General features: G+C 44.5%; 1 protein-coding gene across 7 annotated transcripts in view; it reads right to left on the bottom strand.

Moving 5' to 3' along the window:
• The window catches only part of LOC135227207 (long-chain-fatty-acid--CoA ligase 1), a 179,205-nt gene that overhangs the window by 35,108 nt on the left and 117,828 nt on the right, over window positions 1-26,269 (bottom strand). For 6 of the 7 annotated variants that reach the window (XM_064272944.1, XM_064272942.1, XM_064272945.1 and 3 more), the window contains one exon: window positions 7,711-7,937. In XM_064272944.1, the coding sequence (XP_064129014.1) occupies window positions 7,711-7,905 (195 nt within the window). In that variant the 5' untranslated portion in view covers window positions 7,906-7,937. Of the gene's footprint in view, window positions 1-7,710; window positions 7,941-26,269 lie in introns of all 7 variants that reach the window. The other variant, XM_064272943.1, reaches the window with a different exon arrangement.

Genomic DNA, 26,269 nt, shown 5'->3' with positions numbered 1-26,269 from the left:
CAAAGAGCAGATGGTTGGGGCGGGCAGAGATGACGGGGGCGGGGGGATACATTCCAGGGAAGACCCAACAAGGAACCGTCTGTAAGGTAATGTCTGCCACATCAGGTTTCACGGATGCTTTTTTTTTTTTTTTAATTTGGACTCTTCACTTCCCCCCCACAAGCTCTTTCTTTTCGTTTCCCCCAAGTTATAACTTATATGCCATCATTTTCGTTTTCTGGTTGTTTTTTTTTTTCTTTCTTTCATTTAAATGGTACAGAAATACACCAAGGAAAAAATGACTAACCACTATTAACAGTCTGGTGAGTTCTTTCTAGACCTTTTTTCTATACTTATACATTTATACACATTGAATATCTACTATGTGCCAGATATGTGTATTTAACCCTTGATCTAAAACTCCTAATAGTTTTCTAGAGTAAATAGCACCTAAGCATATAGTCTAATCAACACATAACCGTTTCTATCTTAGCAGAAACTTTCAAATATCTACAGCTATGATTCTAAACGTAATTACTAACTACAACATGCTACTTTATAAAAGTTATTCCTCATGTGCATAAAAACAGAAAAATCTCTTTACTATTGTATCATACATTATCTCTTAATCTCTGAGTCTGTTTTCTGTAAAATGGGGTTACCATGTATTCACTTCCAGGGTTACTTTTAGTTACACAAGAATTTTTCTATAAAATATCAATGTGTAAGATATTACTCAGACACCTTATAAATGCCCTAACTACAAGTCCTTCTTAGCCTATTTCTTTACTCCAACAAATACTCAGACTAAGCTTCAGAAGCAATAAAGAACAGAGGAAACCCTGGTGGTGGAGTGATTAAGTGCTACAGCTGCTAACCAAAGGGTTGGCAGTTCAAACCCACTAGGCGCTCCTCGGAAACTCTATGGGGCAGTTCTACTCTGTCCTATAGGGTCGCTATGAGTTGGAATTGACTCAACAGCACTGGGTTTGGCTTCTTTTTTTTTTTTTTTTTTTAATATATATGAAGAACAGAAGCCTCTTCAACCCAGGGAACCACCGAAAAGATCCAGGACATCAAGGCTAAGGTAGGCAGAGACAAATGGAGGGGGACAGAATGAAAGTGAATAGGGAGAGTGGGAAGCGGTAAAAAAGGAGGAAGTAAGAGGTGTGCCTGGTGAAGGGGCACTGACAGCCACTAACACTGCTTCCTGGCCACTAGCGCCAACCAACTCTGCCTGTCAAAGCGTGGCCTGAACGTGCAGGCAGCCCTGCAGTCCACGGGCAGGTCCTCAGGATACTGTTTACAATGGTGTCTTCTATCCCTCTCATCAGGACACTAATACATTTGTGGTATTCCTCAGTGGTATCTCTTCAAAAGTAATACCACCCTCCCTCTGCATTCTGCTGAGTGGTTCTCAGAGCTGTAGATGGGGGCAGGTGGGAATCAGGCGACTCAAACAAAAAGCTTGTTCTGAAGGAGCCCAAGTCTTATCCTTAAGTGACCAGAGGGACTTCTAGAGCCTGGGTCTGGCTGGAGCTCTGGCAGAGTAGACGTACGCAGGGTAGGTAAGAATGAGAAACACGAGGAGGTATCTGAAGAGCTCGGGATTACCCTAGAGCTGAGGTCTTCCAAGTCTGTTCTGGGCCCACCTACCACATGTTAGGAAAGCAAATTCTCAGACCCCTACCCTAGACCTACCGAATCTGAAACTCTGGGAGTGTGACTCGGTAATGCGTATTCTAACAAGCCCTTCAGACGATTCGGGTGCACATTCAAGTTTGAGAACCACAGTGCCGGAGCAGATCAGTGGTGAACAACCGCTAATGATTTAAAAAGAAACTTACAAGGAACACAACTGGATGGAGGGGAAGAGATGAAAGAGAAACCAACTTAAATACGCCTGGACAGGTCAGGCTGGGGGAATGAGAACACTGATGCCAGACACAGGACGGCTTTGATGAATGCGATTTGGCAAGTGACCGGGTGTGGAATCGGAGGGGGAATCAGAGGCGGAGAAGAGAGTGCTTCCATCTTAACAATAGAAAATGGGGTTGGGGGGTGCTTGAAAAAAGAGATTAAGTTTAGCTTTGGATATTATGTGTATATATATATATATATACACATTTTTTGGATATTATGGAGACCACACTCCTTCAAGACAGTCTTTCAACTTCCCAATTCTTGGGCAAATCACCATTCTAGAGTAGCATTTTATAACAAAACTTTTGGCTACATAATTCTTTGACTAGGCTAATTTTTTGCTGGCATATACTCTTCTAGACTTTGAGAAACATGGAGGTAAAATAGCCAAATCAAAGTTAATGAAGTTAATTGTATCCCAATGAAAGCCATTACCTTGATAAAGCAACCTGAAGACAAGATATTTATTATTATTCAACTAAGTCTAATCAGCAAAAGCCTGAAGGTGAAGCTGTAAACAGTATCTATGCCAAAAGAAACAATGAAGCACAGGTGAAACGGGTAAAAGGTACATTGCTACTTCACTGTAGGGCAAACCCCAATTTCAGGACAGAAGGCTGGATAAACAGGGAGGGAAGGCGCCAAGCCGCAAGGTCTGTGCTCTGAAATTATCACACATTCCTCTGAGAGTCATCACTTTTGATGTGTGTCAGTTCTCACTGACCGGAGATGTTACACTTAAACACTGGGTGTTCTACCAGATGTTGTGGAATTGATTTTCACTCATGATGACCCCATGTGTGTCAGACTACAACTACGCTCCACAGGGTTTTCAATGGTTGATTTTTTTGGAAGTAGATCAGGCCTTTCTTCCAATGTGTCTCTGGGTGGACTCGAACCTTCAACGTGTCCGTTAGCAGTCAAGCACATTAACCACCTGCATCACCCAGGCTGGCGACCTACAAAGGTGAGGGAACGCGCTCGTAGTATTGGGAAGCACGGCTGTAACACCTGTAGCCCCAAATGTCTGTATGTGTTTCAGAACAGAGCCATTTGAAAAGGAGATTTCATTATTGGGTTATTCAAGCACGTGGCCATTTCTAGGCACATCTACTTAAATGAAAAATCCTTAGAAGTTTGCCTTTATGGCCTTCTGACATAACCTACAGATGGATGGTGAAGGTGGGGGTTTCGGTCGTGCTAAGAAACAGGGCCAGCTGAGCAGACAGCCCCGACTGGATACGCATTAAGACTGTGAGTAAGGAAGGATTATGGGTCTATTTATTTCTTCTGCTACAGACTCTATAATGTGGTAACATAGTTTTCCCCGTTTAAAAAAATAAAACATTGTGAGTCAAAGATGCTAAAGTCAAATCAGTGGTCACAAGCATATTCTGCAATATCTACACAAGTTAACGTTCCTCTTGAGTTCATTCTCCCTATATGGGCTGAATTAGGAAATAAAAGATCAAGTTCCCCTTCAGGACCGGGAAAGGCAGGGGGGTTGTAAGGGCGGGACAACAGTGAATATCTGAGTATCATCAGCTTCCCAAGTCTAGAGCTCTTGCTAACATTGGAAAAAAAGGAACACTTCATGGTGAGTTATTTCAGGCCACTCCCATGTTTAATACAAAGTAAATTCTATAGTTGAGGATTTCTTGGGGATGGAAAGGCTCAAGCTTTATAAATCGTAGTCTCATTCATCTCAATCTATAAAATGGATATCTACAGAACATCAACAATTAAATAACCATCATGTTACTATTGTTTATTCCCTCTAAGGAGACAGAGAGGGGGGTTAGAAGGAGGAAGACAAGTAAGAGAGGGGAAGGGTGAAAATGATGAAGGGGAGGGCGAAAAAGCTGGGAGGGAGAACCAAGAAACTTATAAAGAGACTGCTGAATACCTGGCAGGGTTTTAATGCTAAACCCGTCTCTAGGGAGAGGAACAGCTCGTGGAACCACAGCCCTGAGGGAAAATGACTTTTTTTTTCTCCTTCCAACACTCTCCATGTGAAATACACTCTTCCCAGCATTTCGATTTCACAGGCTTCCCAGCCTGAGCAGACCAACATCACCCGCTTCTTTTGACAAACAGGCACAAAACGACCTTTCCATCCAGCAACTTTTCAGAGATCTCTGTCCCTCACCTCCCATCTCCAGCAACACCAGATAGGATACAACAAACCAGGGCCTTTGAAAGGCCAGCCTATAGGTGCTCCCTTTCCCCAAAATTTCTGAATTACAATAGCACTTGGAAAGGTTATCTAAAAAATACCTAGAACCCCAACATGCTGAACCATCAAGGTCACAGAGCAGCAAGGAATGGTCAGGTTTAACTCACGCTCACTATTTAACTGGCTAACTTGCCCCCAATTTTTTGTGTGTGTGTGTGTGCTTTAAGTGAAAGTTTACAAATCAAGTCGGTCTGTCACACAAAAACTTATATACACCTTGCTACACACTCCCAATTGCTCTCCCCCTAGTGAGACAGCCCACTCCCTCCCTCCACTCTCTCTTTTCGTGTCCATTTCACAAGCTTCTAACCCCCTTTACCCTCTCATCTCCCCTCCAGACGGGAGATGCCATCTTCAGTTCTACTGGCCGTCGCAGTCCCCACGGCCAGCTCTACCTGCCGTCGCGGTCCCCACGGCCAGCTCTACCGGCCGTCGCGGTCCCCACGGCCAGCTGTGAGAGATCACTCAGCAATTTAACATTAACTGTCACAGGCGCTGTTTTCTATAAATCCGCCATTGCTTCCCACCTATTTCAAACCACTAGTCACTTCCAAGAAATGTTTCTAAGTTAGCAGACAGGTCTAACAACACATTAAAGAGAAACTCAATTAAGTTTCCTAAAATGTGACTTCAGCAAGAAAATGTAATTTAGCAAGGTTTTTCATGGTTTGTTTTTAAGAAGCCCCTGAAGTTTCAGAAAAGGTGCTAAAGTCACCTAAAGGTACCAAAACGCTGACGTGTATACGCTACCAGAGTACCATTTCTCAACAAAACACCCCTATTGCGTACACCTGCTTCCAGACCATCCCCACTGCCCAACTGCTAGGATTGCTTGCCAAAAATGCCCTCAAATGTTGTAACAATTTTCAGAAAAACTTGTTCAAAAATTTTCTGGGTACCCTATCAGCAAAGTTGCTAGAGGCAAAATTAGAAGGACAATTCTTTGCCCATATTTTATCAGTGGCACAATCATCCTGTAATCAGGACCTGGGGAAAATGAGCCACTGGGAATAGTGACTGGAAACCTACAATTGCAAATGTTAAGTAAATGAAAGTTAATGGCTAAAAGCAGTTAAGATTTACACGAGAATTACTGACGTATATGAAGCCAGAGCATCAAACTAGGAGATTCTTCCCGAGTCTCACGTGCACGTCTGGTTCACTGTTCCAAAGCTCCCCAGAGACGGGAGTCATGCTATTTACAAATGTCTCCACAGAAACAGCCAGACGCTGTGGCTGCTCCTAATATTTCTCCCTGCCTCTTAGTTCTCACCGGCTACCTCCCACCTGGTTCAGGTTCCAGAGTCTAATGCCTCTGTCTGACAGGTGCTTTGACACTCCTTCCACAGACCCCCTTGGCTTGTGTCAGTGAGAGTGAGTGACGCCCCCGCTGACCCCACCTACCCTTCCTGGACAACCTCTCCTCCTGCCCTTCCTATCCATCCATACGGCAATGCTAACCACATAAAGGTGAGCATCTACGATTACTGAGCACCGTAACTCGAGAACTATTCTCAAATTCAACAATTCAAGTCCTTTCCAAAAAAGGCAAAGTAAGTTCAGCATTTATTCCTAAGGTCTGTGAATTCTGAAAATCAGAGTTATATCTATTCCTACAAGCAAAGGGAAGTATGAGAAAGGCTATAACCAGATAGTGAAATTATGGGGGATTTTAGTTTTCTTTTTGCTTATTTGTAGTTTCAAATTGTTCTATAGGGAGCTTGCATAATTATTTTAATGACTTTATGCTAAAGTGGAACTTAAAAATTACATTTTGAGTGCCCCCACAATTCTCATATAATAATTAGGCATTTTATAAAGTCACTGCTAAATTATAAATGTCTGATCCGTACCTACGCTTGCCAACTACCCTCTTCATAGTGACACCAATGCTACTGGGATACTTTAGGTCCTCTGCCAGAGAGAAGGAATGACAAAACAGCACACATATCTATCAGAGAAAGTTAAACTCTAGTCATTACTGGTATATGATTGGCTAAGGTAAAATACTGTTACCTTTATAAATAGAAAGTCAACTTTCCCCAGCAGTTCAGTCATTCTATTTTTATATTTTGGCGTGAATTAGACTGACGTATCTTTTGTATGTTTTAAGACTTTCACATTAATGAATCCAGGAGATTGTCTAAAACAAAACAAAGAACTAAAATCTCGTAAATAACAAAAAGCTATTAGTCAGCCCAGGGCTTCATCTGGAAGGACACACACTCTCCTCCTAGTGGGAATCAGCCCGGGAAAAAGCTGGAAGACCTTTCACCTCAAAATCTATAAAGTGGAACATGAGGCAGTTCTGCATTCCACAACACTGCTGTTCTGTGCGTATGCTGAAAGTAATAAATGCTGAACCAGAATTCTGACTTGGGTAGAAGAAACCTAGCAACTACAAAGACGAGGTGAAGACGCAAAACACCACTGAGAACTTGGCTTCTTCATCTTTTCAACCCCTCACATATATTCCTAACCCTGAAGAGGGTAAGAAGGGAAGGGAGGCAGAGCAGGGGCACTAAGAATCCCTCTGGAAGGGTAATTTCAATGCACTGGTGCAGTGGTTACGACCTCGGCTGCTAACCGGAAGGTTAGTGGTCCAAACCCACCAGCTGCTGCACAGTAGAAAGATACAGCAGTCTGCTTCCGTGAAGATTTACAACCTTGGAAACCCTATGGGGCAGTTCTACTCTGTACTATAACCCAGTGCCATCGAGTCGATTCCGACTCATAGTGACCCTAGAGGACAGAGTAGAACTGCCCCACAGAGTTCCCAAGGAGCGCATGGTGGATTCGAACTGCCGACCCTTTGGTTAGCAGTTGTAGCACTTAACCACTATGCCACCAGGGTCTCCTCTAGGGTCACTATAAGTCAGAATTGACCTCGCGGCAATGGGTTTGGTTTGGTTTGGTTTATGCCATTCCACCCATTAAGCCGTAACTGTACAACATACGTTCAGGTTTAATTTTAGGCATGATGCGAGCACAAGTCATACACATGGCACTCATCAACTCTAATTTAGAAGCCTCTGAGATGCCCCCGTTTAGTCATCTCCTGCCCTAAATTCTATGGCCATATTATTTTGGCAAGTCTTTGGTTTTGTATTATCCTATTGGAAATCTGAGTCCATTTTGACAGCTTGGGGACATGTCATAAGGATTAGATATACCACAAGAGAAATTTTTCTGTCTCTCTTCTCTGATGAACTAAACCCCTGTTCAAGAAGAGACTCTGTGCCTGTCTTTTTCCCTCACAGAATTCTCTGGGCCTACCACAGTGCCTAGCATAGACAGAAGCTCCATGTGACTGCCGGAATGAACCACACTGAGACCTGGGTAGACATCAACATCACCTCATTTGTCCCTCAGCCCTATATTTTGGCCTTCACCTCTGTTTATTATCATCAACAACTGTTTGTTGAGCACATTTCTGTTTACAAAGTACCCACACAAACAACCGAGTATGACTGTAATCTTGTATCAATACCACCTTCAATGCAGCTTAAGGAGTCTGGGGAATTGCAGAGAAAACGCCCATGGGCCCATGGCAGGTCACCACCTCCACTTACCGCCACTTCCACGGACTGCATGAAGAGGTCGCATGGTGGCTTCAGGGCTTTGGGTCTCGTGGCGTACCAGAAAGTGGTGAGTGCTGCAAAAGCTCCGAAGCCCATGAGCGTGTTGGTTGGAAGGGTGCGAACGTACTGTCGCAAGTCAACCAGCTCTGGCATTCGAAAATACTGGAACAACTCATGGGCCTGCATTGTCCTGTGTCAGTGGGTCTCTAAGCTGAATTCTGCTGGAAGAGAAAAACGTCATATCACTCCAGGGAGGTAGGACTCTTCTGCAGAACTCCTAAAGGCCAACTGTTTAATTCGACGGCAGGCTGTACAAGCAAGACTTTAATCCTTGTCTTACGGTTAAGTTCTTTTGCTCTCAGTCAAATTCCATTTTTCTAAAAATATGTCAGAAGTTCATTCCAGTTCTTTTCCTCTATTGTCCTGTGTAAAGTTTCCATTAACCACATTGGAAAGGCTTTACACACAAAGAATTCTTGCCAAAAACTGCTCAAATACGCGACATAAGTCTCCATTTTCTTCCCTGATAATATATCTCTGGTTCCTTCCACCTAATCAAGGACACTCAACTCTCATTATCACTGCTAAAGAGGGTAAGCGTGAAGAGGCACAAATAAGCCTAAGCCACCTCAAGGCCTCCATTTCCATTTCTCCACCAAGCTCCCCAACCGGTAAAACAGACCCATCTAAATGTCAGTGTCTCTCACCTCTCCCACGCTCTTCACACCCCAAAAGCAATAATATAAATGCTATTCTGATCAAATCATTTTCTCTTCTATTCCCCTAGATATTATAGCTAAAAGAAAGAAATTGGTGCACATAAATTTTAAATTAACCATCAAGTATCTACAGAGAGAGACTGCAAGCACAGTGTTTGGGAGAAAATATAGAACTGTATTTAAGATCCTAGATTCTGGGGCCAAATCCTGCTCCCCAGCTCATTAGCTGTGTAATTCTGAGCGAATTACTTCACCTCACTCTACTCCAGTCTCCTCATCTACACATGGAGATGGGAACAGTGCCTCTACTTCACAGGGCTGTTCTGAGGACTAAAGGATTCACGTCTTAAGTGCTCAGAATGGTGCCAACCACTGGAATATGCTCCAAAAGTTAGGTATAACTATTTCCTCTACCAACACGCTGTGATTAGTCCTGTGTACAGAGCAGTGAGGAACAAAAGTAATTAAAACGATGCTTTACTACAAGGAGCTTACAATGAAATGAAGAATCCAAACCACCCAGAAGAATTCAAGACACAGTAAAGCCTCAAACTGAACGTTACAATTTACACATTTACACGTTATCAAGAATAAATGTGCAGTGCAGATAATAACAGTAAGTCTAATTAGAAAATTATTGATGAATACTTGTGCCCTAAAGTTTTTTGGGAATAAAGGGAAGGAAATGATAGTAAATAGTCTGAAAAGGTTTTCTCAAAAACTCCTGACATGGCAATAACTGTTAACTCGTTAACTGTAAGTTCAGATGGTATTTGTGAGCTACTTATAACAACGTGTTCTTTTTAACAGCTAGGTCACAAGACAGAATATATTTCTGTTTTCAAATACAGAAATCCATTTAAATTTAAGTCTATGATAGTATATTATTTCACAGAGTAGCAGAATATCACCCGGTTTTTACTGGCCATTGACACGGGAGGAACCAGCACAATGTTTGTGTTCAGCTCATTTAATCTTCTACTGTGACAGCCAGCTCTTGTGTAAGTACACACACACACACACACACACACACACACGGGAAATTCTGAGGCTTTAACATGACAATAAACAAAGAACAGATAAGTGAGTTTCTTCAGGTCATAATTCTGGAAAGAAAGCACCAGCCCTTATAAAACTACTCACCATCTGGGCCACCAAGAGCTGACTGCTAGGTGACACACTAGGGCAGAAAGAGAAGACAGCATGGGTGGGGGGTGCGGCCAGCAGAGCTCAGCGGGTGTTTACCGGGCCTGCCAACATCCCTCAGGGCATTAGTCACAAGCCGAGTCCCATGCTGCTGCCCACTGGGCTAAGGGTAACTAGCAGACAAAATCCATACTTGCCTCCCATGGCCAATGAGGAGCTGGAAGCAGAGTCACCCCACCACTCCACCCATGGGCAGGGACAGGCATCAGTCAGTGTCACCGCCAGTGACAGCTCTGAAAACAGACATTGTTTTCTTCGTGCTCAGCTTCCCAATAAACAGAGACAATGGACGTACTTTTTAAAACCATTGAAATAATGATCATATGTTGGGTGGCATGTCTAACCAACATACGTCACACCACGCAAGAAACAGATTTATTCTAGATGAATTCATAGGAACTGACTTACTCCAGTCATTTAACATACTTGAGTGCCTAGTGTGTGCCAGGCACTGTGCTAGGGGCTGGAGAAATAATGCTAATGACACGGCCGGGGCTAACCATCTAGTGCCAAGGATACAAAATTAAACACGCGTTATCTGCAAGGCGTTAAGTGTGACCCTGTAAAATCAAGATCAGGGAAGGCTTCTCTGAGGAAGTGATGCTTACCCTCAGACTTGAAGGAGAAGCAGACAAATTAAGCCCAGGTTCAGCACTGTGCTGTCAGATTTCGTAAACAGTATTGCAGGAACCGGGTGGTGCAATGGTTAAGGCACTCAGCTGCTAACCAAAAGGTCAGCTCAAACCTATCAGCTGCTCCAAAGGAAAAATGACCTGATGACCTGCTCCCGTAAAGATTACAGCCTAGGAAATCCTATGGGGCCATTCTACTCTGTCCTATAAACTTGCTTTGAGTCTTAATCCACTCGAGAGGACACAGCAACAATACAACATTGCAGCTCTATAAATGGAAAGCAAACTCACAAATACAATGCCCAAGTTCTCCTTCCCCTCAAATCACTCCATCTTATAGTTGTCTTTACTCCCCAAGCCTGAAAAGAAACTACCCAGCCCTTACACAAACACTCAGGCCCTTCTCTCCCCTCCCCAAAGTCACTGAAGTCATTTCCATAAAACCCAGATTGTGTGAACTTAGAGTTTACGAGGGTTTGTTCAATGGAGCCACACTCCTGCGTGAGATGTGAAGTAACCGTTCTTCTGCATACCTCCTCCAACAGCCATAAGCAGGGGATTCATTTTATTTTAAGCACTGGCGCCAGCCGATTACACACAGCACTGTACTAAGAAGGACCTCTGGCGGCTACGTGGTTAAGAGCTCGCCTGCTAAACAAAAGGTCAGCAGTTTGAATCCACCAGCCCGCTCCTTGGAAACCTTATGGGGCAGTTCTACCCTGTCCTGTAGGTCAACTTGACAGCAACGGGTTTATACTAAGAAAGTTTAATAAACCTAGAGAATAAAACTTGAAAAAAAGCCCAGAAAATTACAGCTTTAGTAGCATGGATGGAGGAGCATCTATTAGGTACGAATCTGTAATGCTAAGGATTTAAACCCAATCAAATTCTTATCTTTAGTGGGTGATAACGATAAGCTACAGGAGTTTAATTCACGCTTCTTAGCTGGCAGCCAGGTAACAAGCTGCAAACCGATTTCGCTGAACAAATTGGTTAATGTACATAGGAAAACTAGAGCCTATTTTTTAAAAAGCAAGAAAAAAATTAAGAGAATACCTCATTAGATGCATGTAAAGAACTCTTAATTACGAAACTCGTAACATTATAAATAACTTCCCTTCTGTTTAATTGCTATTAAGGAAACAGATACTTGGGATATTTAAAATGGAGGCAAACCTACATTCAAAGACAGACAGGCTAAAACCCAAAAACCCAGACAGATTAAAAAAAAAAAAGGACCTCTAAATGCTGTAGGTAAACAAAGACGCCACACTTTAAGAATCAGTCCTAACACGTCTGTAGCAAGCTAACAAAAGGTTAAAGTTCAAGAGACAGATTTTATTCTTATTCTAATGGTGTTTTAACTATGGCAACGGGTTTGGTCTGCCCAAACACTGTACAGAAGAGCTAACAACAAAATAGGATTTAGTGTTTAGGAAAGGCTTTCACGTCCTGTATGCTATCTGAACATCACAGTAACAAAATGTGTTATTTTACATACAAGGAAACCAGGATCAAAAACTCAGAGGCTTGCCCAAGGTGTCTTGTCAAGACTGGGAATCCACCTGACTCCACAATCATGCTTTTTCCTCCATACAAACCATTCTCAACTTCTGTTGGGCCACTGACCCTCTCCACTGCTAACACCCACGTAATTATATGCATACGGGGCTCACAAATCCCCTTCATTCCACCCCAGCTTAGGCACCATCAGACCAGGTGATTTCTAAGGGTCCTTCCAGCACCACCACTCCATGGCATTATGAGCCTTCAGCATCTGAGATCCATCTCGATTCTCAATGTCTTACACAACACCACCACGCCAGCTGCCTTCCAGCCGACTCAGGCTCATGGCGCCACCATGTGTATCAGAGTAGAAACTGTGCTCCCCGGGGTCTTCAAGGGCTGATTTTTCAGAAGTAGAGGGCCAGGCCTTTCTTCTGAGGTGCCTCTGGGTGGATTCAAACCTCCAACCTTTCAGCTGCAGCTGAGCGCATTAACTGTTTTCACACCCAGGGACTCACATCTTACGTAAATGTCACCCCACCTACTTAACATGTGAGTTCAAGGCCCTCTGCACACAAAGGTTCACCTCTTACCATTTGGTTTGTACCATAAAAAAGGTGGTAGGGCCAGAGGTGATTCACAAGGTCATCATTCTCTAAGGACACACACACACATCCCGCAATTCTGCAAACTGACACTCACATTAACATTTTACTTTCTTCATGCCATTTACAAACCAAAAAGCAGGTGATCTGGATGTTTCTCTCCTAAAGTTGCTCAAGCTTTCAACAAGCTGAATAATAACAGTTTGATAGAATACTTCAAGAGGAATGTAGCCCTCAGAGAAACCCACATAAACAGCACACTTGCCCCAGCTGCAGCAAATTAAGAAGTCCTGCCATCTTTCCTTAAAGCAGAAAAGCCAAGCTGGCAAAACGCCTCCTCCCCTTGTACAATAGGCTATTTACAGAAGGCTGAAAGCTCCCCCTTTGTTCTGCACTTTTTTTTTTTTTTAGCTGGGCACAGCGCAGGCTTTGGGGAGGAACAAGACAGCAGCAGCCAGACCATTTGCTGTTCTTTCAATTTACCACTCTAAAACCGTTGGATTCGTGCTCCTTAACCCTAGCTGGCAAATTACCTAAAGCTAGATTTGCTTAAACCATCGCCTCTGGAACCAAAAGAGCAGTCAAGCTATGCCTGGCGGGAGGAATGCACCAGGGCTCCACGAAGATGCCGCAGCCGCACAGCTGGAGAGGAAACCAGAAGTCACTGCCAGACCTCATTCGCTACAGGAATCTCTCATTCTGAACAGAAAGACCATGTGGGTAGATGTGGGATCCCATGCACAGTGAGCAGGTATTTTTACCCACCGCCTTGGGACTTTTCTTCCCAGCTAGGTATACCAAAAAAAAAAAAAAACCCCAGTGCCGTCCAGTCGATTCCGACTCATAGCGACCCTATAGGACAGAGGAGAACTGCCCCATAGGGTTTCCAAGGAGCATCTGGCAGATTGGAACTGCTGACCCTTTGGTTAGCAGCCGTAGCACTTAACCACTACGCCACCAGGGTTTCCAGCTGGGTATAATCAACTTAATAAAAAAAAAAAAAAAAGGCAAATCAGTTGCCACTGAGCTGGTAGAACTGTGCTCCATAGGGTTTCCAGTGGATGATTTTTCAGCAGTAGATCAACAGGCCTTTCTTCCAAGGTGCCTCTGGGTGGATTCGAACCACCGACCTTTCAGTTAATAGCCGAGTGCTTAACCGTCTGCACCAGCCAGGGACTGCTATAATCAACGTTAAACCCACTTAATTTTCATTAAAGTGATCTTATGAATCATCGATTGGATTCCCTAGAAGAGAAAAAAAGGAGAAACAAAGCAGAGCTGCCCTGCTTTTATAACATTGATTTACGGAAATATTCAAGTCTACTTGAATAATTCTATGCTTAAGCCGCTCCCTACCCATCCCTCCCAAAGCTATGAGAGAGAGTGGGACACAAAACTTTTAAAGGCAAGTATAACCTGCAAGGTTAGGGTCACTGGTTCATATTGGCCACTGGCTACAACTACCATATATTCCCCAAGATAAGGAGTTCCCAAATATAACATACCCAACCTGAACGGGTAAGCTTTAAGGGATGTAGATCAAATGGTCAAATGTCTACTTATTAGTTTTTGCATTCATTAAACTATATATATTTAAGTCACATGATAAAATAAACTACTTTTGAAATCTTGTTTTTTTTCTAATCACATTTCATGAACATTTTATCCAAATTCTTTGACTATGCACCTTCAAACAGTGTCTTAGGCACTGTCATGGATTGAATTGCCTCCCCCCAAAATACATGTCAACTTGGTTAGGCCATGATTCCCAGTATTGTGTGGTTGTCCTCCATTTTGTGATTATAATTTCATGTTAAGAGGCTTAGGGTGGGATTGTAACACCACCCTTACCCAGGTCACCTCCCTGATCCAAGGTAAAGGGAGTTTCCCTGAGGTGTGGCCTACACCACCTTTATCTCTCAAGAGATAAAAGGGAAGCAAGCAGAGAGTTGGGGACCTCATACTACCAAGAAGGCAACACCAGGGAGCAAAACGTGCCCTTTAGACACAGGGTCCCTGTCCCTAAGAAGCTCCTGGACCAGGAGCAGATTGAGGACAAAGAAACTTCCTCCAGAGCCCACAGAGAGAGAGCCTTTCCCTGGAGGCAGCGCCCTGAACTTGGACTTGTAGCCTACCAGACTGTGAGAAAATAAATTTCTCTTTCTTGAAGCCATCCACTTGTGGTATTTCTGTTTTAGCAGCACTAGCTGACCGAGACAGGTATTCTTCTGAGGCATCTAACACAGTTCCTCACAGCATACCATCACGTTTTTCTCTTCCACTTAAAGTTGTCTAAGATGAAGCACGTTTTGAAGTCACATAGGATGCAACTACTAAACAAGTCTTCCCAAGTCACAAGAACACATCTGCATAATGTTAGGACAGTTTAAAAACATCTGTCCTGTGGGTCCATATGCATACAACTAAACCGCGTGCTTTATGGCTTTTAAACTGATTTTCAAAAGCTGTTTACGATAATAACCAACACTTGCCTTTGTAAGGTCAAACTCCAAGAAATAAATTGTTAAATTTCTTTGCCTTGGAAAAAGTAAAATTCAGGTAAACTAGGGTGTACAGGGTGGTTTCAGGATACAGTGCCTTCTCTACCTGATGTTCAAAACAAAGTAACTGAGAAAGTGCCCCATAACATGAGAGCTAAGACCCTGACGTGAGAACTGGAAGAAAGTTTGGGGGAAAGTCACATTCAGATGGGGGCACTGAAAGGTACACACAGAGAAAAAACTGCAGATCCCATGTTTGAGGTTTGGAAGTAAAATACTTAAATACACATACGAAACAATGAAAAAGCACGTGTGTAACAAGGTGGTGATAAGTGCAAAAGAAATTATGAAAGAGGTCACACACTCGCAGTAACAGCCGCGTGGAGAGGGCACTCTGGAAGCTGGCTCGTGGGGATGAGCACAGACTAAGAAAACAGGCTATTCTTCGTGGCATGGGGACAGAAATGTGACTATCAGAAGCAACTTTCCACCTGTCTAGTATTTTGGCAAATTAATCTGCAACAAATGCAGGATTAAACTGACTAGGAAAGGTGGCAGGAAGGCGGTCAAGGGGATCCATTTGAGATGATGATTTCCTAAACCCTTTCATGGCCTGTGGTTGACAACTACCTTTCATGCCTCTGGGGTTCTTTGGTAAAGGGTTTTGGTATTCCTGTTTCAGTGTGTTAAGCCTCAGAGTGGACGCCTTTCGAAATGCATGAAACTCAAGAAACCTGAGTTGGAGTCTCATTTTTGTGTATATCGGGCATTGTATTAGGTGATGTATCCTGGATGTGTGAATTTTCTAAACTTTCTACTATTCTGCCTTCTATTTCTGAGGTCAGCCTCCATCACTACATTTTCTGGTTACTGTGTTCTCAGTCTCGTGAGAATATACTTACCACGAGAATAAGCTATTCTTAATTTTCATTCAGTCGCAATCCCCCGCCTCCCACCCCGTGCCATTCATTGCTTCCAGGTGTTACTGAACCCCTGCTCAGCTTGTAGCATATACGGCTGCCCTTGGAAACTTTGTGGGGCAGTTCTACCCTGTCCTATAGGGTCACTATGAGTTGGAATCGACTACGACGGCACTGGGTGGGGTCACCCAGTTTTTATGCCTTGACCCACATTCCAACATTTACTAGCTCCAGGATGTGATACCACATAAAACGTATCAAAATTCGTAAGTCATGACAAAAATTCTCAATTGGTCCTTGAGTCAGCATGCCTTCCATTAGTGAAAACACACAGTACCAACAAAAAAATTAAAAAGGGAATAACACTGGACCTCGATTAAAAGCCACTCTTTGCTGAGCACCTCCTATGTGCCAGGCACTGTGCTAAGTAATCCTGTACAGAACTCAATGCAATTCTCCCAGTTGTTCCCCCTGCACGGGGTTGGTATTACCATCAATCCAAAGATTAGTAAACTGTGGCCAGAAGTTAAATGTCTTGCCATACAGGAGTAGAACTACAGCCCAGGTCTGAATCCGGAGCTCACAAAACTCTCGAAGGCAAGCGCTGTGATTCAAATCTAGAGAAAGAGCTTAAATCTAAAGTCAAATTTAGATAAAAATGATTCAAATCTAGACAAAATGCAGACACCATCATTTAATGACCCTGTTGGTGACAAAAAGCCCATGGTATACAGTGCTTTAAAAACCTACACTTTGTTAACTAACTGGATAACCAAAAACCAAACCAAACCCATTGCTGCTAAGTCAATTCCGACCCATATTGACCCTATAGGACACATAGGACCCTAGAGGAGTGGCTAGTAGATTTGAACTGCCAGCCTTTTGGTTAGCGGCCGAGCTCTTAACCACTGCGCCACCAGCACTCCATTAACTGTATGTAAATGGGGGAAAAAAGAGAAGGAATTGGAAGGCTGAGTTTCTGAGCATGGGAAAGTGAGCAGTGGAATAATGAAGAGAAATGAGGAGGATGAAACGGAGGTTGGTGAGCTACCAGCCCAACTTGCCAGAGTTCTGAAAGTGCTTCATCATTCCTGGGTAGAAGAAAGTTCCATGCTCACCCCTGACTCCTCTGGGCAAGCCAGCCTGCTGGCTCCCTGCCTTCACACAACCAGAGAGGCAGATGTCAGCAAGTGCATTCAACCCCAGTCCCTCCACTGTACTGCCTGCTCTTCCTCTAACCACACATAACCCTTCCTCAGCGCCTGGCTCAACACTTCCTACAAGAATGGCTTCCCTGTAAGTATGCCCACTGCTTCCCAGCCTCACTGTTCCCTTCTCCTGCAGCTCCTTTCCTGTCCCTATTTTACAATGTTCAAATTCTACCCAAATAGGACAGATGCCACTATCCGTAGTCCTCTCGGTCAGCAGCAGACAGTTCTTCCTCTGAACTCCCTGAACACTTTATTTGTACTCCTGTGGTACTTACCACAAGTACCCTATACTTATGGTGAGTGGTACTTACTACTTACATAGATGTTTCTCTCTCCTAATGGACCAGGGTCCCTTCCCATCCCTCTTTAGAGTGTCTTGTTCAGGAAAGACAGTACTTAATAAGCACATATTGAGTCATGAATGACCTTCTGTGACTTTGGCCATTTCTCTAAGCCCCTGATGGATATATGTATAGAACTCTGAATCTTAAAAGAAAGTGAGGGTATCAAAAATATTTTCACATTTCAGTATTGTCCTTCCTCAATCCCCTGGAGAGCTGTAAGCCACTGATTCAAAGGCCACATAAAAATATTCTCTGACCCTTAATCCCATGATATTTTATAATTTTCCTCAAACTGTTTCACTTAGGTATAATATCACCCCAAGAACCCTGTTCAGTCTAAGAGCAGAGGTCTTCTCTCTACGTTCAAGCATACCTTTAGACATGTGGTTCCTGATTAGTTAAAACGATTATCAAGGCTGCCCATGGGAAGGGGATGAGGTCAAATACCTTTCTTAAGTAAAACAGCAAAGAGCCAGAAGAAGGGCTCGAGCCCAGAGCCCCACACCAGGGCTGGCCACCAACTTCTGTAAGTTACAGAATTCTCTAAACCAGCGAGACATACCAGATTTCTTCTAGTACAGGAGCTGGCGTACAATGCCAGGACTGTAGTGAGAAGAGCGTGCCCAGAAACACCGAGAGAGCCAGGTGAGTGGTCATCAGAGACAAAAGGGATGCTGGGAACAGGACCTGCCCAACATCCTCCAGAACACAGAAACATACCATTCTCCACCTTTTTCTGCTCACGTGGCTCTGAGAACCTGCCATGTACATCCACCTGGGAAATGACTTAATTTTGTATTTAGGAGGGCCCGATGAAGATAATCCAGGTCATGTAAAGGCCCGTGTGCGGAGCAGCAAGGCTGTTTTAGCAGCATGTAGTTAAGAGGGAATTTTTCCATTCAAAAGCATTCCTAAGAAAAGAAAAATTATTCCACTTGTCCTCAGATATTGATTCAATACTCTGAAGTGGTCTCTGTGTATATGTCATGACGAGGCTGGCAAGTTTACTGACAGAGCTGGAGGAGGGAGCGGGCTGGAGCCTGTTTGTTAGGCTGACCCAGTCCTCTGCTAGAACCAAGACAGAAGAGGCTTCTGTAGGATAAGCTTCCCACTCATAAACCTGATGTCAGAAGGCACGTTAGCTCAGCTGGCGTCCAGCAGAGGAAGAGTCCTAATGACACCTACAGGACTGCATGGTTTTAAAGCTTCCCACTCATAAACCTGATGTCAGAAGGCACGTCCAGCAGAGGAAAAGACCTAATTACATCTACAGGACTGTATGGTCTTAAATGGATTAGGCAACACAAGTAGAGCCCATTATTATAATAGCTAGAGAAGGTAATGAAATTTCTTTCACCACTAAATTAATCCAGAAGAACAAAGTCTTCATGTTACTGGGCTGGGATGAACCAAAAAGTAAACCCTGAAGCAACAGGCCTCACTAGGGAGAACAACAGAAAAGGAAATCAAATGTCCTTTTACAACAGCCAGAGCTGGACCAAAGCCAGGCAGGGGCGGGGAGTGAGGGTCATTGGTTTGATCAACTGCACACAGAGAAGGTACCTAAGTCCTGGGGTCTCTTTCGAGTACTTTTTCCAAAGCCAGTATCTTCCAGGGGAGAATAATGAAGGAGACAGACAGAAACATGGAAAGAACGACAGACCTAGAGGCAAAAAACTGACGTTCTAGGTACTGGCTGTACCCCAACAAGCTGCAAAATGTGCAGGAAGCTCCTCTGTCTCGTGAGCCTCATGGGGGTAAACGAGTGAGAGCAGAGGGGAGCTATGAAGCCTTCCATCGCCAGCACCAGGACAGCATCTCCACCACTTTCCTAGAGAAGGCAAAAGATAGCCAGGCAATCCTGCCATTCCAAACCAAATAAAGAGGATTCTACCTAGACCCAGAAACCCAGGAAACAGCAGGACATACGAGGGAAAACAATTAACGTTAAAAACCACCAATTCTATGTGGCGAGTGTATGAGTATTTGTATTATTCTTTTATTATTCTTTGTGCTTTGCTGTATTTTTAAAAAATTTCTCAAGATAAAGAAGATATAACTGGATCAGGTCAGTTAATTTCCTCTAGTTTTTATGCACTTCCCACCTGTTTCAGAAAGGATTTAGGGTGGCAACCTGGCCTTATAAGAGAATGACAGATGGGGGTAAGCCCCTCCCAGAAAATACACATCTTTGCCCTTGCCATCTGCCACTGACCAGCTGTGTAAGCAACTTCCACATAAGCATCCGTTCAGAAAAGGGTCCCACTGCAAACAAACAAACAAACAAACACGAATCTGAAAATCACAGGAGAAAAAATGCTCTCCTTAGGCCCTTCCAAACAGAAGGCCATCACCATGAGGATTAAGCACTTGGGATATTTTCTCTGCCTTCAACTGGTACAGGACATCAGTAAGGCCAAACACATTTGCAAACGTTAACCTATAAGACAGAACTGGAAGAGATGCTGAGTGAGTGATGAGGGCCTGGTGCAGAGGGAGAAAACGCTATTGTAGACCTGAAGACCACAGGGAAGGCTGCTCTGCAGGCTCAGGCTGGAACTAGGCCAAATCTAAACAGGCAGAGACAGGTGGGGGCGGGGAAACACAGAAGGAAAGACTGACAGGAGCCGGCCAGTGGCAGAGGCCTGGGGCCTAGCAGTGTCCTAACTCAGAGGCCAAGGAGACTGGGCTTCTTCCCCTTGTAGAAAGCTAAGACACAGCTGGCTGTAGGAGACCCGACCTCGCCCAGCAAGTGCTTGGTTTATCGGTCCTCCCCGTCCCTGCCAAGGACCAGGCCTGGTGTGGAGAAAGAGAACAAACACTCAGCCCTTGTCCTCAAGGAGCCCTCGTCATCCAGCAGCTCACAGAGGTCACAAGGATCAAGTATCAGTGACCTGGATAAGAAGGCCAAAGAGGATCCGAGGTTGGGTAGAGTTACTTACAACTCTTAAAATAGATCAAGGTTTCAGAGTGACTGATAAACTAGAGAATCGGCTTAGCAGAATAGGGCTGTAGGAGTAAGCAGAAGATAGAATACACAGACAGACCTCTCCCCAGAGAATGGAAAGACCAGCTACTGACAAGTTTAAGAGATATCTGCTTTAGAGATTTTACTTTACTTTAAAGAGCAGAAAACAACTGGAATCTACAAAATATTATGGTCTGCAGTTCTCAGGACTGAACAGAGCTTTAAAGAATGAGGAACCCAGTTCTGACCTCCAGCTATGTGAAGACCTTAGTGGTGTTGGAGGGGGCAACCTGTGAAGTAGGGGAAAGGTTTGCCAGGATTTAGCACATTGTGTATGGAGGGTATGGGTGACAGACAACCACGGGGCATGAGCTATAATTACAGAGTTCAGGTAATATAAGAACAAGTGATTGGCCCAGGGGAAGCTAAAATTAATGAAACAAATGTAATAAATTGCAGAGGATTATAGAATACTGACCCAGTGTTTAAAAGAAAAAGAGACTGTCTGGTTTGGCAGTTCTCTGCTTGGAGCTAAGAGAGTTAAAATAGAGTTCGGGGTCTGTATTCCTCTGTATGCTCTGTTTAAATTTTTATTATGAAAATTTCCAAATCTATTCCAAAGTAGACAGAGTATATAAGCCATTACCCAGAAACCCAGTGCCGTTGAGTCGATTCCGACTCATAGCGACCCTGTAGGACAGAGCAGAACTGCCCCATAGAGTTTCCAAGGAGCACCTGGCGGATTCGAACTGCCGACCCTTTAGTCAGCAGCTGTAGCTATGTACCCATTACCCAGCTTCAGCTTCAACAATGATCAACATTTTGCTAATTATTATCTCATTTCACACTCATTTGTAAAAACTGTTTTAAAGCAAATCCCAACCATCCTATCATTCAGATGACACACCTGAGGCCCTTCACCTCTATGACCCTATAGTTTTGAGAAGCCATCTTAAGAGAGTAAAACTGACTGGTACATACACTGCATCTTGCAAAGGCTCAAAGGTTTTAACAAAGAAAACCAACATAAATATTGATCTGAAGTGGCCAAACCAGCATGATACTTAACCGCCATTCAAGGAAAAGGTCCATATATTGTCTTCAAACATTTATTGATGACCCCCTATATGCCAAGAACTGCTCTAGGCTCTTGGCATATAGTAGTGAACGAAAGCCAGAAAAACATAAAATCTCCATCCTCATCAGGCCTCCATGTGGTCAAGTTCTGGGTCCAAAGGCAAAACATACTCTGGATCTACCCTGACTTCTCTGAACTCAGAAACCAGCTTTGACATGAATCACACTTAGTTTCAGGGAGCAGTTTCTATTCCCCTTTAACCTTTTCAAAAATGGCATCCAGAGGTCTCTTGCTGGTGATAGAGGTTAATTTTCTGGTTCTCTATATTTTTGATAATGCATCCAAATGGAAAGTAAATGTATCTCCAACACGTTTAGTTCATTGAGATATAAGCTATATTCATGTGCCACTGTACAAATACTCTTCTGAATATTATAAAACACACAGATATGAATCTTAAAAGAAAGCTCAAAAATAATTATAGAAATTTTAATATTTCTACACTGTACTCTAATGGAAGTCTAGCCCACCCCCTGAGGTACATACACCCCACTTTAGAGACTATCTCTCATTCTCCTGAACAGGACCTAGAGCCGCTCTGGTCACCTGCCTAGCTAGAACCTCCATCACTTCCCAACTATGGACCGTAAGCACTGCTCACTGGAGCACCCTGAAACCTGCCACAGTCACGAGGCAGAATAAGTGTCTGCCAAAGCCTTCAGTGGGACTTACAGCAACAAGGAGGGAGACAAAGATATTCGACATCACCCTGTGATGGAAAGACTGTGGCAGAAAGGGCAGGACATCACTGGAGACCATGACCTAGCCATGGGCAAGAGGTCAAATGGACAGGGTTGTCCATTCTGGAGGAAAGAGAACAAGGCCTTGGTGCCACACCAGGCTAAAGGCCTGCCTCAGCCGAGGTCTGTTCTGGAGACTCCACTGCTTCAGCCCCTGCCCTGAGGGCCAAGCATCTTCAGCTTCCTGAACTCTAGAGCAGTCCTGGCATCAGTGGAACCTCTCTCTGCCTCGTCGTCAGGGTAGACACGACAGACTGGCACTGACCTCGGATTCTAACCTGTGGCTCTGGGCTGCTGAGCCACTCCCTTCTGGGTTATAACTTTGAGTTCAACCAAGCACCTCCACAAGGTTCCATCCTTTGTGAGGTGCTTGGTTGAACCGCTTGATATGCAACGTCCCTGCCAGCCCCACATTCTGGGACGCCTTACCTGAGGCATAAAGTGGGTAACTGTCCTACAGGAAGAACAAACAGCTATGTGACAACTTCGCTGCTGGCACAGAAAGAAGATTCAGTTTGAAGTAGGAACACCAGGTGTATGAAGACTACACATAATACAGTTATGCAACATTGTCTAGAATTTGACACTAACCTCCTTCCCTCCCACATCCTGCAAAGCCCTCAACCACCTGTTTCTCAAACATATTCAAACCACATGGAACGGGAAACTTTATATGTACTCCTAAACACAAGGTTCAACCCAATGAAAGCACAGGTTTCAATCTAGAAAGTTTTAACGCCTCAATCTTAGCTCTACGCGGTATCAGAATATACGAACCTAGAATATACTTAAAACGTAGATTCTTGTCAGCAACTCCTTGTAACGGACAGCTGGCCATCTGAATGTCTCCCCAGGCACAATCATCAGAGAATATTAAGTGCTTACCAGCAGTAAGGCCTGTGGTAAAGGCTGCTGGAAACACAGAAAGGACAATGATTGGGTCTCCAAAGTACCAAAGCTTAGAATGTGGCTGGGGTGCCAGTCTACACACATGAAAAGGCAAATGCTGGACAGAGGCAAGGATGCTATTCAAAATATTTAATAACCAATATGGCCTGGCATCTGCTGTCTGACTCCCTTGTTTTGGACTCATCATCAAGAGTGATCAATCACTGGAGAAGGACATCATGTTTGGTGAAGCAGAGGGCCAACAAGGGCTTGGAAGACCCCCAGCAAGACAGACAGGCACAACAGCTGCAACAATGGACTTGACCATGCGGGCAGCTGTGAGGAGGACAGTGGATTGGCAATGTTTCATTCTGCTGTACATACGGTTGCTGTGAGTAGGCGGCTAACAACACCAACGTGGCCAGGCATCAGCCTATCAGAAGAGACAGGTCAACGCACCAAAACAGGGTGCAGGAGATCCTTTCACAAGCCAGGCTTAACCTTAGTTTCTGGATTGGTGGTGGGGAATGGTGCATCCCAGCTAAATGTCAGTCTAGGGTTTCCAGTGAGTGGTCTGGAGTATGAGAAAGGTGAAGGTCACTTCAGGAAAAGTGCCTCTGAGGCACAGGGCTCTGAGGAATGCGGGTGGGATGAGGAATGCCATTCAGATAGGCAGAGGCAGGCACGGAGGTCATGGGAGGCCGTTACAGGACGTAGGGAGGTCGGCTGGGCAGAAGAGAGGGCTCATGTATGGAGTCTTGGGGTACACAGACCATTCAACTCTGTGCCACCAGAGCTGGCTTTACAAAAACCACAGTAAGTGGTGGTTTTGGGGGATGGCCTGGGAACAGCAGGTTGGAACTAGGCTATAGAAGCCCCTGAAAGCCAAATGAAATACGTATTTTGGGCCTTAAAGTGGGGAGCCCTTGTAGGCTTCTGAGCAAAGGAGAGATTTGATAAGAGCTCTGCTTTAGGAAAATTAATCTCACCCCCCTTTTTTTTTTTAAACTAAGGACCTTCCTTGTCTAAACCAGAGGTGACAGGTTCTACATTCAAGTGGTGATGCTAAGAATGAAAGGAAGAAATGGGTGTGTGTGTGTTGAGCAATACTGTATAGAACGTTAAGTTACCATCAGGAGAACCTGATGACTAACCAGATTTCAGGGCACCATCAAGAACACTGAGGTCCGGTCATTCCTCAAATAGGCCCAGGGTCCGGGAACAAAGCACAATGCACGGTTGTATTATTAAGGGCCACAGCCAGAGGGGAAGACCAGTTGTGTAACTTTGGCTAAGTCACCCCATCATAGTCTTGCCAGTTATTTCATCAGTAAAATGGGTGGGTCGTTACTTCAAACAGTGTTCTGGGGAGCCTGAGGTCGTTCTGAAGTGCCTCAGAGGCAAAAAGGGACACAGAGGAAGAGAAGCGTAGCTAAGGTACATCATGTGCCCCGGATACCACCTGAAGCGGGGGCTGCCACTGAGCAATTTCTAAAAACCCAACATCCCTCCTCAAGCACTGTAGACACAGAGGTGTAGGGAAGGCAGAGAGGGGGCGCTTGCCCCTCGGTGCAAGTCCAAAGGGGTGCCAGACGGGGGGTGCAGAATGTGCAGAGTACCAGGGCATCACAAATATGAAAGGCAGCTGGACGAGAAGGGGAGGCATTTCTGCTGACCCTCGCCACTATCAACGTCTGTTCATCTGAAATGGGGGGCAGGGGGAGGTGCTGCAATTCAGAGATTGTCCCTGGGCGCTCTGAACCCCCCCCCAAAAAAAAAAACAAACCCAGTGCCGTGGAGTCGATTCCGACTCACAGCGACCCTACAGGACAGAGTAGAACTGCCCCATAGAGATTCCAAGGAACGCCTGGCGGATTCAAACTGCCGACCCTTTGATTAGCAGCCGTAGCCCTTACCCACTACGACACCAGGGTTTCCGTGGGTGCTCAACAGGGGCACAATTTCAGTGCTTGCACAGGTGCTATTTTCCACAGACACCCCTCTGCAGAGGAAGCAACAGTGTCTCTGTGACCTGGCTTGTCCTACACCCGCTATCAACCAGAGCAGCCCTGCTTTAGTTGACTATATTGGGGTTCTGCCTAAAACTGCACTGGGAAAAGGGTCTCATGGCCACCAGATGACATTATTGTCCCTTTGGACCCCAAAACTCACAATTCTATTAGTTTGTCTATTAAAACTTTTCAACATGATTGAGAACATTCCAAGAAAGTCTGTTCCTGTGCCTAAGTGCCTGAGACACATCAGAGAGCCAACCTATGTGCCACGTGAGGCCCGTCTTCCACTTAAAGGACCAACACTCCACAGTCTCTGCTAGCCTGTCACTGCTCCCACCCAGAATGCACTCTCCTCCTCCTGCACACGCAAGGCAACAACCATGTGTCTCTATTGAGTGTCAGTGCCTTATTGGTAGCATAGTCTGTCTTACGAGACCAACCTCCAGGGCAGGCAAAGCCTTTTACTTTTTCATACTCCACATTCTCTAGAAAGTAATAGCTGTGTAGTAAATGATCTCATCACTTGCTGAATCAAGTCAAATCTTAAAATCTGTTGTCTGTTTCAGCACTCTGCTAGTGCAAAGGGATAGTCTAAGACAGAGTGTAAATGAGACAGGAAAAGTTAGGGAGCGGTGACACTGATGGAGAACGAGCTCCGTCCTGTCTTGCTACTAGATGGATACCCTGGAACTTCCCAGGCCTTCCTGGACTAGGGGCCTTTTCAGCTCTAGAGAAGGTACTATACCCAAGCAATGAGGAACACGGTCCCTGAAGCCACACTGCCTTAGGTTCAAATTCTGGTTTGTGCAACTTAAACTCTGTATCAGTTTACTTCTGTAAAATATGGATATTGGCAGGACCTACCTTACAGCGATGTTGCCAGGATCGACCAGCACTGACAACTGTGCCTTGCACTGCTAGCTGCTATCACCACCTATCACATTCCTGAGCCTGCCTGCACTCAGGCTGGCCGGCCAGCTTCAGTTGGCAACACCCCTCCTTCGTAATTGAGGGGTGAGCCTTAAAGGAGAAACTAGTTACCACACAGCTTTCTCCTTATCCCTGAGAATAAAGGAAAAAACAGTGCTCAGGGTATCTTGGCCTTATTTATCCAGACATTTTCTCCCGAGAGGACGTATTATCTGCAAACGGCAGAT

This window comes from Loxodonta africana, chromosome 19, assembly GCF_030014295.1.
Source record: "Loxodonta africana isolate mLoxAfr1 chromosome 19, mLoxAfr1.hap2, whole genome shotgun sequence".
Taxonomy (NCBI): domain Eukaryota; kingdom Metazoa; phylum Chordata; class Mammalia; order Proboscidea; family Elephantidae; genus Loxodonta; species Loxodonta africana.
The sequence above is the reverse complement of the archived record's forward strand: the minus strand, read 5'-3'. Positions and strand labels throughout refer to the sequence as shown.